This window comes from Ascaphus truei, chromosome 3, assembly GCF_040206685.1.
Source record: "Ascaphus truei isolate aAscTru1 chromosome 3, aAscTru1.hap1, whole genome shotgun sequence".
Classification (NCBI taxonomy): Eukaryota; Metazoa; Chordata; class Amphibia; order Anura; family Ascaphidae; genus Ascaphus; species Ascaphus truei.
The window spans coordinates 323,326,733-323,340,237 of record NC_134485.1 but is presented as its reverse complement, the minus strand read 5'-3'; the positions used below and the strand labels follow the sequence as shown (position 1 = coordinate 323,340,237).

The 13,505-nt window shown below is 45.2% G+C and overlaps 1 protein-coding gene across 2 annotated transcripts in view; it reads left to right on the top strand.

The window, feature by feature from the left end:
* Positions 1 to 13,505, top strand: part of LMBR1L (limb development membrane protein 1 like) — a 47,545-nt gene that overhangs the window by 30,496 nt on the left and 3,544 nt on the right. For both annotated transcript variants that reach the window (XM_075591249.1, XM_075591250.1), the window contains exons 4-16: positions 3,403 to 3,542; positions 4,738 to 4,841; positions 5,094 to 5,220; positions 5,773 to 5,841; positions 7,369 to 7,433; positions 7,537 to 7,609; positions 7,698 to 7,781; positions 9,191 to 9,267; positions 9,353 to 9,430; positions 11,341 to 11,414; positions 12,025 to 12,115; positions 12,260 to 12,326; positions 12,665 to 12,826. In XM_075591249.1, coding sequence (XP_075447364.1) covers positions 3,403 to 3,542; positions 4,738 to 4,841; positions 5,094 to 5,220; positions 5,773 to 5,841; positions 7,369 to 7,433; positions 7,537 to 7,609; positions 7,698 to 7,781; positions 9,191 to 9,267; positions 9,353 to 9,430; positions 11,341 to 11,414; positions 12,025 to 12,115; positions 12,260 to 12,326; positions 12,665 to 12,826 — 1,211 coding nt within the window. The remainder of the gene's footprint in view (positions 1 to 3,402; positions 3,543 to 4,737; positions 4,842 to 5,093; positions 5,221 to 5,772; positions 5,842 to 7,368; positions 7,434 to 7,536; positions 7,610 to 7,697; positions 7,782 to 9,190; positions 9,268 to 9,352; positions 9,431 to 11,340; positions 11,415 to 12,024; positions 12,116 to 12,259; positions 12,327 to 12,664; positions 12,827 to 13,505) is intronic.

Below are 13,505 nucleotides of genomic sequence, written 5' to 3'. Positions count from 1 at the left end.
GATATGGGGTTTCTCACACATTATCAGAATTGTTTGTAGTTATCCTGCATGTCTCTCTTCTTATCCACACCTCCCCCTCCATGCTGTTCCTTGTCACCCTTCCATGGCTTCAAACATTTTTTCACCTCACCTTATCTACAGTACATCTGTGTTTTTTTTTTGTTTGTTTTTTTGCTCTTCCTTACACTGTTTTAGCCATAGATTCCTTTGCAAATCAGTATTGCTGACCTGAGGAAGAGAGGAGAACTCCTGATAGCTTGTCCTATGACATAAATTGTTAGTCCAAATAAAAAAGGTATCACCCAATACTGAGGAACACATTTATTCTGCACTATCGCAACTGGGCTAACACGGCTATTATATATTAATTACACACGCACCTTGTGTAACTACTCACCTCTTCTGAAAATGCTAGTGTATGGTAGTAATTTTTATGTTTTTTTTCTTCTCGCCCCTATTGTACTGTCCTGCTGAATGTCAGCACTTTAAAGATACATTACAATAATATTATCCATGCTTTGTGATCTGGCCACTAGTGCAAAGTAACATGAGGTAGAAGTGAGACAGACGGCAGGTTTCATATGCAAGGAATGATTCTATTTCTGCAGGGAGAGGAGACAGGAGGAGGACAGGTTCAGCCAGTTAATGCTGCTTCTGGGGATTAGTTTGAGGAGCTGCCTGAAGTGTAGGGAGACAAGGCTGTTGCTAACATTACATTGATAAAGAAACCAAGGTGAGACTACAGAAAGGGATTCCCAGGAGAGTGGTGTTCACAAGAGGTCCTTAGAAGAGCCATGTAATCTGGTCTCATATGAGTATATTGGATGTGTGCCTTTCTCCCCTTGTAACAGAAATTCTTTTATAGAAAGGAACTCCCTCCTCCCACTACAAATAACTGAAAAAGGTCATAAAAAAAAAAATATATATATTTATTCATTATAACCTCTTGGCCTTTACGATGCTGTAAGCGTCCCTACTTGAAGGGTTACGAGCATGTGATTCCACTAACATAAGACGAGGGTCCTTCTCTCTGTCACACAGCATATGAATAGCACTGTGGATAATCCTGGACACATGATACATAAAGCTTGGCCCCCTGCAGACGCACTTACCAGAACTCCCTCCTACTGTCTCTATGTCCCCCTATCTACCAATTAGATTGTAAGCTCCTCGGGGCAGGGACTCCTCTTCCTTAATGTTACTTTTATGTCTGAAGCACTTATTCCCATGATCTGTTATTTATATGATTTGTTATTTATATAATTAGAACATGTATTACTACTGTGAAGCGCTATGTACATTTATGGCGCTATATAAATAAAGACATACAATACAATACATCGTGTTCACCCCCCATCTCCGGGAGAGAGAACTAGCGAAAGTGCCGATATGTTCAGTGTCTGTCATAAGTCACTGGTGTGGCCGCCTTGGAGAAATTCGGAGGATTTGCATAAGGCCACTTGCACGCGGTGCAGCTGTTGTTCCACTACACGGGTATAACCCCAAAGAGGAAGAGGAGGAGGTTGGTGGTGGTGTGTGTTTTTTTTTAATTTATTTTTATAACATACACCAAATAATGCAATCTGCCTCTTGTGTGTGTACATAGTGTTTTTTTTGTTTGGGGTATTTTCTGACTTCCTATGGAACGGTGGATATGGGTCATTTCCTGTGCAGGTGGATATGGGTCATTTCCTGTGCAGGTAAAGCCGGCTGACATCCTGTTTATGATATTGTTCTGCATGCTCTGCACAGGTGACACTCGGTGGTCATGATGGGTACTGCATGTATTGGGAAAATCTGTGTGCAGCTGTTTTTAGGTCATACATTAAGTATTTTTTTTGTTTAACGTTGACTGGACATAGGCTAAATATCCCATAGAATTTTTAGCAATTCCATATACATAGTTCATGGGGGCAGCTGGGGGAAGTGATGACTATATATACTTGTATTTATGGCTGTAGATCCTAATGTAAGTAAAGTAGTACACACTTACTGTTTCTCAGTTTCTCCCTACTTAGATTGTAAGCTCTTCGGGCAAGGGCTTCTTTTCCTAATGTCCACTTTTTTCTGCAGCGCTTATTCTCATTTATATTGGCACATGACACCTGTTCTCCGTACTCTGCACTGGCTGCTTGTAAAATGGCAAATTCATTTCAAGATTGGCTTGCTGACATTCAAAGCATTACATGACCAGGCTCCCAGATATCTGACAGAGCTTCTAGTTCCCTACACTCCCACTCGCTCACTTCAATCTGCAGATGAAGAACTCCTAACAGTTCCCAGAATCTCCTGGACTTGCTTTGGGGCCCGAGCTTTTAGCCACGCTGCTATCACTCTTTGGAACAGTCTCTCATACAGTTCAATTGGCCCCCGCTGGAAATTTATAAAAACAGGCTCAAACCTACCTGTTTACCCAGGCATTTAATTAATGAACCACAACCTGTTCGGCATTTAATAACTACAGTACCGTCCAATCCTGTATTGTATCTTTCCTTGTGTTTGGTTTCTTATAACCTTAAATGTTTTCTTCTTTTTACCTTCTTGTAACTGTGAAGTGCTTTGAGCCCCATTGGGAGGAAAGCGCTATATAAATAAAGTTATCTTGTCGCGTGTATTACTGCTGTGAAGTGCTGTGTACATAGAGGGCGTGTGTAGCCTACATCTTTTATTTGTACAAGTAGCAATAATATACAGAAGCTATCAAACTGCGTCAATCAGGTACATCTGACCCTTTCACCTCTAATAATGTATGTAAATAACAAGAAGGTAGCTCGTGTATGACCTAAAAACAGGCTACGCCCATCTCAGCCGGCAACCATTTTTGATATGTGATGTCATGCATGACGCTGGAAGGAGCAGGGCTGCTACAGGGCATTGAGTCATAACTAACCCGTCTAGTTCTGCTGGGGCAGGGCGACCTGTCGTGGGGCACGTGGTCATTTTTCACAGCAACAAGGAAACTAAACAAAAAGGAATGTGTAATTAAGAGAAAGTGTGGTCCCGTGGGGTCCGGTGGCGGAGCACAGCGATGGAAGCAATTGTTTTACTGGGGGGTTATACAGCACCTTTATGGTATATATGGAGATCTGTGTTATCCCTCCAGCATTACTAGTACACTTCCTTGTTTCATAATATTATAGTGAGTCTCATATAGCTTTCATTTATGCTCGTGTGTCTGGATTATCTACTGCTGTGATTTGGTGTATATCCACATATATGTTTCCAGGATAGCTGAGCCCTGAATACCGGGATCACATCCCGCATACGAATGTGTAATTAACACTTTCATTGCCAGTGGGCAGGCCCCTCTGTCAGCGGACGGGTGCATAAGCGGACTAAGGCAGGGCCGCGGTGTCGCGTGAACGTTACTGAAGCCTTCTACCTATGTATTCTGTGCTGCAGGCTCTGGATGTGCACCTTCACGCTGGCAGTGTCCGTGGGGGCTGTGCTGCTCCTCCCCTTCTCAATCATCAGTAACGAGGTTCTGCTGTCCATGCCTCACAATTACTACATCCAGTGGCTCAATGGTTCCCTCATCCACGGTACGTTCTCTCTGGTAAAACACTACCCCAGCCCATGTGCTGCTTCTTGCTGCTGTGGAGCATGCTGGAATCCCAGCGGTAGGGGCGGCCTAGTGGGGACAGTGATGCATTTTGTGCGTTTGGTTTGGGTTCATTCACTTCTGTGTCGGCTGTGTGTGACCGAGGGCAAGTCACATCATGCACACGGGCCTCAGATCAGAAGGCATCGAGGCTCGTGTCATAAAAAATAGTGTGTGCGGCTCTGCTTATATACTGATGCTATCTTTAAATCTTATTAGTTATATTTCTGAATATACCAGTTAGGGAGGCTGCCATTTAATATATCTATTTGTAATTTATTTTGTGGTGTGCCTCTAGCATGGCAACAGTAGATTGTGAGCTCAGGTATTCTCTCAAGCACCATATATAAAATGACTTGTTGAAGGTCTCAAATACACCACACTGGGTCTCTTTAGCACTACCCCATATAGTTTCCCTGTGTTTCCCATGCTTGCCCTTTGTTGAATACTCAAATGTGGGCCCTAGACTTCTGGTGCCTGCCCCTTGCCATGTAGTCATATTGGTCTTTATCTCTCTATGTCCATTGCTATTTACACACCTCTTGGTGCTACCTTCCCTGTTCACCCCATACTAGTACATAGAACTTGACGGTGGTGATATAGATATCGATAGATATCTATATCGGTATGTATGTATAGGTATCAGTACCGTGTTAGACTAGCTTTAATATTCTTTTTTTAATATATATGTATCTCTATCTCCATTAAAGAATATCACTTGTGAGCACATTCACATGTCTCAGACAGGTAAGCAACCCTGCCTTTCACCATTATCACCTAGCGTACAGTGCCTCCACTGCAGCAAGGAATTCTGGTATTTGACATGCAAATGAGCGCACAATGTGTCACCTTTTGCCTGAAATCCATTTTTACATGGAACCTTTATAAGCAAATGCTCTGCTGTCCGCACAGCTTTTAAGCACAGCATGGGATTAGAAGCAAAGCCAGTCAAACACGCGTATATATACGCACACACATCTAGATCTATACATTCACACACATGCAGATAAAGATACGCACGCACACAAATACACAAAGATATAGATATATACGCGTACACACGGATATAGATCTATACATGCGCGCACACACACACACACACATCTCTGGATGACTGTGTCTCATTTCTCCTCTAGGCCTTTGGAACCTGGTTTTCCTCTTCTCCAACCTGTCGCTGGTTTTCTTGATGCCATTCGCATATCTCTTCACTGAGGCAGAAGGCTTTGCTGGATCAAAAAAGGTACAAATAGCTGTGCTGTACGGGAGAGGATTGCCAATGTGAGGTGTCCTGTGTGCAGGAAGCAAGCTTGACAAGTTTAATGGTGCACTCCCTTCTTGTGCCAATAAAACGGCTAAAAAAACATTTCCACAGAAACCAAAAAGTGACATATTTAATGGTCTGGCCCTTTAACATAAAACGGGTGTTTGGGGTTTAGAAGCCCCATGGTCCTTGCCCATTGTCAGTTTGCTCATATTGTTGTCCTCTCTGTAGGGAGTCATGTCCCGGGTTTACGAGACCTCAGTGGTTCTGCTGCTTCTCACCCTGCTTGTCCTTGGCATTGTCTGGGTCGCCTCTGCAATAATAGATGACGATGCTGCCAGCCGTGAATCTCTTTACGGTATGAAATCCAGATCTCCTTCGAGAGAGTGAGGTGTGTGTTAGAGGGGAAGAGGAGCAGTGTGACCATGAGTGAGGTGTCCAAGGGGTAAAGGAGCTGAGTAACTGACTGAGAGTGAGGTGGAAGAGGAGAAGAGTGACAGAGAGAGAGTAAGGTGTCCATATGTTCGAGGGGGAAGAGAAGAGTGGCCGTGAGAGAGAGCTGTGCATCCTTTTACGAGAGTGCAGCACGGGGAGAGATGGTTGGTTGTCCTTTTCAAAGGAGGAGCAGAATGAAAAATAGCCATGCTTCTATAATTAAAGAGGGGTACAGCGAGAGATACTACCTATGAAATGGGAGGCACACAGTGTCCTGTAGCTGTGTGATGCAGAGAGATAGCTGTGCGCCCAAGACCGCAAAAGGGGGCGAGTGCTGTGCATCCAATGATGAGGAAAGTAATGTGACATTGTGGTGTCCTATAACGAAGGAGGCATGATGGAGTGAGCGATGGCCGTACACCTGTGTGTCCTGCTGGACAGTCCTAATCAAATGCTGTCGCTCTTTTCTCTGCAGACCTGTGGGAATACTATCTACCGTACCTCTACTCTGGCATCTCCCTCTTTGGAGTCGTGCTGCTTTTGTGTAAGTTTAATGTGGAAAACTCCCATTACTCCCATTACTCCCATTACTCCCATTACTCCCATTACTGCCGCCTGCTAGACAAGGGCACTAGAAGCACAATCTGCACAGGCCGTTCCCTCTGAGGGGAGATGAGTCCCGACCTGACTCTTCGTGTAATTGTTTCAGCTGTTTGATCGTATGTCTAATACGCTAAATCTGGTGTCACTGGTGTTTAGCTGAATCCCCCCACAGCCAATTACCGGAAAGCCTGTTAAATATAAATGTCCACACTTGTGTAACACACGTCACATCAGGTCAGGCTACTCTTTCTCTCTCTTGGTGTGTGTGTGTGTGTATATCCTTATGCCTAGCCTTGTGTCGCTTTTATAATCACTCCAGCATAGCAGAACTCTGCATTCTGGTTTTAACACATAACAAGAAATGTTTATTCTGAAGATAAATACTTGCATACAGAAATGGTGGTGAAATAAGTTCTAATATCTTCAAAGATGGTTGTATAATTATTCTGTTCCTCGTTGTAAACCCTCTGTCTGACTGACTTTGGTGATATCTTCTTCTTTCCGGATGTTAACCCATCTATCTCGTTCTTGGTGTAATCCCTCTCTTCTAACTAACTAAACACTGCCGGATATTTATCCAGACAAAATTCCCTAGTCGGCCTTTCCTTCTACTAATACTATTACCAAATAAGGTATACATATGTCCTACACCTTAAAACTCATATCTGTAAGGAACTGCCTATCCTCCATACAAGAGAATACATTTATATTATCTGTTTTGATTACCTCAGCGTATCATTAGTTGTCAATGGCCACTCATATGTTACCCGCAGGGCTCCCCTTGCTCAGAAAATCCTAACACCGCTGTAATCCCATTATAAAATACTTCACTTGTAAGGAGAACTACAGAAGATACCAATTCACCACTAGAATAATTTCATGTGTGCAATATAATTTGTACGGGAAAAGAATCGTTATAAATCAGAATATCATGTGTGGCATCTTGTTTTTACACACCTAATTACAATATAATAATGTAACTGAACTGGAATTTGTGTGTGTGTGTTTGGCTGACAGTGTGTTATTTACACAAAATGGAGTCTTGCTTGAGCATGCGGTGCGGTCCAACAAGATGGGAGTTCTTCACCATCCCAATTTAGTTAAGAAAAAAAGTTTCGTTGCTTTGTACTAAGAAAGAAATTGGTCACAGGGACATTTCACTGCACCGGACGAAGGGGCTGCGACCTCCGAAACATTGTGTTTCCCATGAAAAAGAAAATACAAAAATAATTTTGTGGAATGTCCTTGTGACCATATCTCATTTTTTGAGTGAAATACACCCTTCTCCTTTATTTATTTTTGTCTTTTTTTTTTCTTTTCATCACTTCCTAACCTACATCTCCTCCTTAGCCTTTCCCCCCCATGTTTTGTGTCTAACACCTTTACCTCCCGCTCCCCTTTTCACCCTCTTCTCTGCATATGATCTTTCCTCGGTAGCTGATATCTGTGTATTGTTACTTCCCCGCAGTGTGCACTCCCTTCGGCCTGTCCCGAATGTTCTCCGTCACTGGGAAGCTGCTGGTCAAACCTCGGGTAAGTGTCACTCGGCCCAGAAACCGGTGTGATCCCTGTGTAAAGTTGGTGAGGGTGTGGCTGAGCGGGGTGTGCAGGGGCTCACTTGTCGCTGTCTCTGCAGCTGCTGGAGAACCTAGAGGAACAGCTGAGCTGCACCGCGTTTGAGGAAGCTGCTGTATCCCGCAAGATATCCAGTGAGTGACTCTCCTGGTGCTGGTCCTTGCTCCCTGTTCACCCTGATGCACTTTCCCCTCACCGCTGTTTTGTGATCCTCATTTCTAGCTAAAGCATCCTGCTGGCTGAACTTCAACATGGCGGCCCTGCATAAACGACTGCTGGCCATACAGAGCCACAGAGTAACGCTAGGTAAGGAGCTGCCAGTGGGAAGGAGCAGGGGCGGGATGGGACATAGTGGGGTTTTCTACCGCTTGTTTCAGAAGAATATGAAATTGAAACCTCTCGGCTGCGAATCTGTTCAGCCCTTCATCCCTCAATGTTTGATAAAAGCAGGAATGGCCATAAAAAGGTTCGTTCTTCATTGCCAAAAGGACCTGCACTGCAGTATTTGTATGCACAAAAATCTGTGCGCCAATATGAAATGGTAACTCTGGAACTGTGGATGGTGTGGGTGTCTGGTATCCATGTATTCTACTGTGGAATGTATATGCAGCGCTGAACATAGAACAATGCAAGGTAAAGGAGCCTCTGCCCCAAAGAACTTGCAATCTTATTGTTTACCTGAGGCAGAGTAAGTTGAAGAGTAGACCAGTGGTTTTCAACCTTTTTTGGTTTAGGAACACGATAATTATATTGTTAAATTCTGCAGAACCCCAACTCTAATAGCGCGTCTGAGATCAGATGCATTGTAAGGAACCCCAACCCTCTCTAATAGTGCGTCTGAGATCAGATGCATTGTAAGGAACCCCAACCCTCTCTAATAGCGCGTCTGAGATCAGATGCATTGTAAGGAACCCCAACCCTCTCTAATAGCGCGTCTGTGATCAGATGCATTGTAAATTCTTCTATATTTGCTACAGTTTTCAAATGACCTGAACATTGCAGAGAAACCTTCAGGGATGCCCGGGGAACCCCTGTTTAAAAACACTGGTGAGGAAGCTGGGGTGAACGGTCTCCCCAAAATGACAAGCGCTACAGAGTTGATATTCCAATAATATATGGTATTTTGCAAATATATCCGGCTATCAAGGAGTAAAAGCAGTGATATAGATGAGTGAACAAACAAAGCTTGTGACGAACACCTTGACGTCCTAATGAGGGAAGTGGCTTAGCGAAGGAGAAGGGATGACCGGGGGCGGTCTCTCAACCAACACCGGACCCCTGCATGTACAATCCCGCATATATATGTAGCCGATTCACCTGGGGCAGCTCCAGTACTGATAATGAATAGTCACTAACTGCATTCCATAACTCCGTCCGGGTAGGGTGCTCCTGGCTGTATAATCGAGCAGACGAACACCTCTCAACGAAGAAAGAATCAGCGAGCACTTAGAGTGACAGGGGGACATCCCCCTTTTTTTTATCCATTTTTTTTTCATGACCCAATAAAATATACTTTTTCACTATAGCACAGTCCAGCCTTATATTTTTGCATAACGGTGCCCGCTGATTCTTTCTTCGTTGAGACGTGTTCGTCTGTAAAAACACTGGGCTTTCCACTACAGCGCCCTCATTTCCGCAGTGACTGTCTGCCCTATGTATCTTTTTTTGTTGCGAGTGAGCTGCTCCTGATTCTCATATGTCTGTCTCTCCTAAAGAGATGAGGAGAAGAGCGTCACCCTGGCAGAGGAACCTGGTGTACCCCCTGGCGATGCTGCTTCTTCTCGCCCTCACGGTAAGTGCCTTATTGCCGGGGGCTGGCTCACGTCTGCACGGTTTGTGGACTGGTCTCTAACCTCCTGTTTGCCTGTCTCTCCAAGGTGATCTCTGTGCTGATCGTCTGCTTCCACGTCCTCGAGCTTCTCATTGATGAAGCCGCCATGCCGAAGGGGATGCAGGTAGGAGTCCCACTCTGAATCGGAAAACTGTAACCCTTGCGTTGCCATGCGGGCCAGAGCAACGTGTTGCTGTTCTGTCTGGCGACGGCCAGGTCACGTGAGCGATTGGCTCAATGAGGGCGAACCAGCTCCGTGACGTCACGGCCGCGCCTCCCCGACACGCCTCCCCGTCGCCTCTGCCTGCAGGACAGGAAATGTCTCTTGCTGCAGGCGAGCGTGCGCTGCGCCGAGGAGCGCACGCCCGCTCACACTATAGCCGAGGCCTAAGTGAGGAACGGGTTAAAGGCAGACTACACGCTCCATTACGGAAAATGGCGATCTGCATGTTTTCATGCAAGGTTTGTGTGTTTAATATATCAAAGAAGGCTTATATAGGAATAAAATAATCAAGGTAAATTATACCAAGTAATGGACTTCATGGTTCTCTCTGCTGTGCAACGGTTCCTGTGATTACAGCAAGAGGGCGTGTGTAAAAGGTTGTGTTTTTAAAACCACACTTCCCTCCCCCCCCCATATCTCGTATCGCCCACCTCCCATAGGCTTTTGTTGGTTACAGAATTCGTGCCGAGAGGTCCTCGGTAACTAAACTGGGCTATATTTAGCTCCGGGAACGCCTTGGCTCCCAAGATACATACCTTGTTTAGTTGCCGCTGTTTGGCAGCCATTTTGATTTCCCAAATTTGGAGTTAAAGCCCCAGAGGAAGCCGCACCGCCATCGGGAGATGGCGTGGCAGCTTCCTATTGGATGACTAGCTTTGGAAATCCATGCAGAAATACCAGCAACTGAATCGATAAGTATCTCGGTCACCGGAGCTAAAAATATTGCGATTTAGCTTCGAAGGACCCCCCCCCCCCCTGTTTCCAATGATTATTTTTTTTTAACATTTATATTTGTATTATACAAATGAGGTGAAATTGCTGCTTTTAATATAAATGTATTATTTAAGACTAGGTTTCTTTAGCAGTGATGTATGCGTGTTGGAAGGATCTATTCTGCCAGATACTTTAGCCACATTTAACTCTATGTAGGTGTCGGGAAGCTAGTTTTGTGAACATACATTGAAGTCTATAAAGCCTGACGCTTTCTCTAACGTAAATCACCTCACCAAAGTGGCAACATCATGGCCGCCCCCTGCTCTACCTTAAAGGGGCGGCTCCTCTTTCTCAATGTTTTTGTTTGAATAAATGCAGCCGTTCTTTCGACCTTGACGCCAGTGCAATTATCTAAGCTGCCGATTGACCCTTTCTCCCATGATCGCTCGGCAAAGATCCGGCTTCCCAGGGCACCCCAATATGGCTGCCTATTTGACAGGAGGAAGGGTTGCGACTTCCTAAATAGTTGCTATAACAACCCAAGGAAGCTTAATACATTCAAACTCATTAAAAAAAGAGCATAAGGGATGGAAAAAATGTGAAATAAATGCAGTAAGTATTCTCTAATAAACAACAAAACAGGTAGCGCTAACCGCAATGTGTGTGGTGTAGTAACTATTACCTTATATATTAATTAAAACTATACATAAGGGGCTGCCTAGGACACAAAGCCTGACCCCCTGGTCAGGAAAACAGTATGGACAGGGAATAGTTCCGTGGGCGCCTATAAAATTTTACCACTATAAAGGATATACGAAAACCAAGCCTGTTGGTTGTGAAGCACTATTTAGCATATTTAGCAAGTATTCTCTAATACTACACACCTGATTGGAGGGGGAAGGGGGGAACGTAAAGAATTTTGAATGAAATGCATACTAGAAGAATACCTAAACAAGAAAGAAGTATACGTAAAATGTTTCGGTTGTAACCTGCCTATGTGGTGCATGTGTCCTAGACAGCCAGAATACCAGGGCCTCTTTCTACGAAGCCTCTTTGCAGATGCACAGAAGGGTAACTTGTTGCTGTTTGTTGTGCAGGACTCTCGGCTCGGGAAGGTTTCGTTCTCCATCTTTGGTTCGTTTGGAGCAGCTGTTCAGGTCGTCCTTATATTGTATCCTTCAAAGTTACCCAGAGTAACGTTCTCGCAGTATTTACAAGAGTAATACGGGTGTGTGCCCAAGGGCTTAATGGGCGGCACTCTGCCAGTGTGCTCAAGGGCTTAATGGGGCGGCACTCTGCCAGTGTGCCCAAGGGCTTAATGGGAGGCACTCTGCCACTGGGCCCATGGGCTTAATGGGGCGGCACTCTGCCAGTGTGCCCAAGGGCTTAATGGGCGGCACTCTGCCAGTGTGCCCAAGGGCTTAATGGGAGGCACTCTGCCACTGGGCCCATGGGCTTAATGGGGCGGCACTCTGCAAGTGTGCCCAAGGGCTTAATGGGCGGCACTCTGCCAGTGTGCCCAAGGGCTTAATGGGGCGGCACTCTGCCAGCGTGCCCAATGGCTTAATGGGGCGGCGCTCTGCCAGGGCTTAATGGGTCACTGCAGTTGTCCAAGAGTGGGGAATTGTTGATGGAGAAACATGCTGCCGGCATGGAAGACTTGTATGGAGGAATGGTCGGAAGGCATATTAGAAGACTCTGTGTAACATCAGCCAGTTTGGGTATCTGCATGCATCTATACAACAGTAAGGAATTATAAATGATCCTTGACACTGGTCCAGCTACCTGATGGCGGCCTCTGTAGTGGGATTTTACAGTTCTCCTTTCTTCATGAGTCTCCTGCCCCAGAAACATGACACAACCATGACCAAAGTAAGAGCCGTGTCCAGGGCACCGGGGTTCCTCCTTATTTCAGATGGTGGTTGTGATGTGCTCGGTGGTTCTGTGAAGAGCCAATTCTCTAGAGCAGTCTCCTGTCGGCACGATTCCACCAGTCTCTCTTTCTCTCTCTGTTAGATCATTGGGAACTGTGTCTCTCTGCTCGTCCTCAGCTCCGCTCTCCCAGTCTTCTCAAGGACGCTGGGTGAGTTTAATCATGTGCAGGGTAAAGGAAACAAGATTTAGACTAAAGTATCTGACCTCTCCCCTTCCCCCAGCCGCGTGTGACCTGCAAATCATCGCAGCGTAGCATACTTAGGTTTTTTTTCTTTACGATGTAAATCGAAAAATGTTGAGTGTTTGCAAGAAATGCTTCTGCGTAAAATAATTTGCAGTGTTTTGTTAGACGTGACAGGCCCTTCAGTTGGTTTGCTGATGGGACTTGCCATACCTCTGCTCTGCCACAAGGCGGTGCTACAGTCCCTTGCTCCTCACTAAAGCCATGTACAGTTAGACTCATTGCTGCCTGCTCTTTGCATGTAGGAATAACCAGATTCGATCTTCTTGGGGACTTTGGACGCTTCAACTGGCTGGGGAACTTTTACCTGATCTTCCTGTATAACATGCTGTTTGCTGGCCTGACCACACTTTGCCTCGTCAAGAAGTTTACCTGGGCTGTGCAAGCTGAGCTAATGCGTGCGTTTGGTAAGAGCATCCCGTCGTTCTGCGTTCCTGCCTATAGCGTTATGATTTCTTATTACTGTACTATTACATAAGTGCAGTGGCTCATAGGGAAACCGCCCAAGCAGGAGTGTGGTTAACGCCACGTCCAAAATGTTACGTCCCACATAATATACACTTGTTTCCTGTGGGGAGTGTGTCGTTTTTGCAGGCATTTGAGGTTGGACTTGTACTCCTCACCTTCACCCGAGGGGCTTCCCATGTGTACAATAAACATTGCCCCACTTCCTGTTATTGCCCCACTTCCTGTTATTGCCCCACTTCCTGTTATTGCCCCACTTCCTGTTATTGCCCCACTTCCTGTTATTGCCCCGTGTCCACAAAGCTCTGGACACAGTGAAACGAGCGGTCAATTTACCTTCAAAGACTGTGTTAAATGCGTATCAGGGTAGTTTGGTGAAATTCCTCTGTTTCCTTCTTTATTTTAGTGATGTCAATCTTGTGGTATGTCAAAATGTCAATCGTGTCCCCCCTACTCATTTTATGCTAACTTCACTGTACTTGTGAATGCATCTCTGTACTTGGGACAGAGGGTGCAGTTACATAGACTTGTAATTTTTAAGTACATAAGATTAAGGTATGTATGTAATATATATATATATATAATCCAATGCACAGCTGGCACACCATATGCAAGTAAATA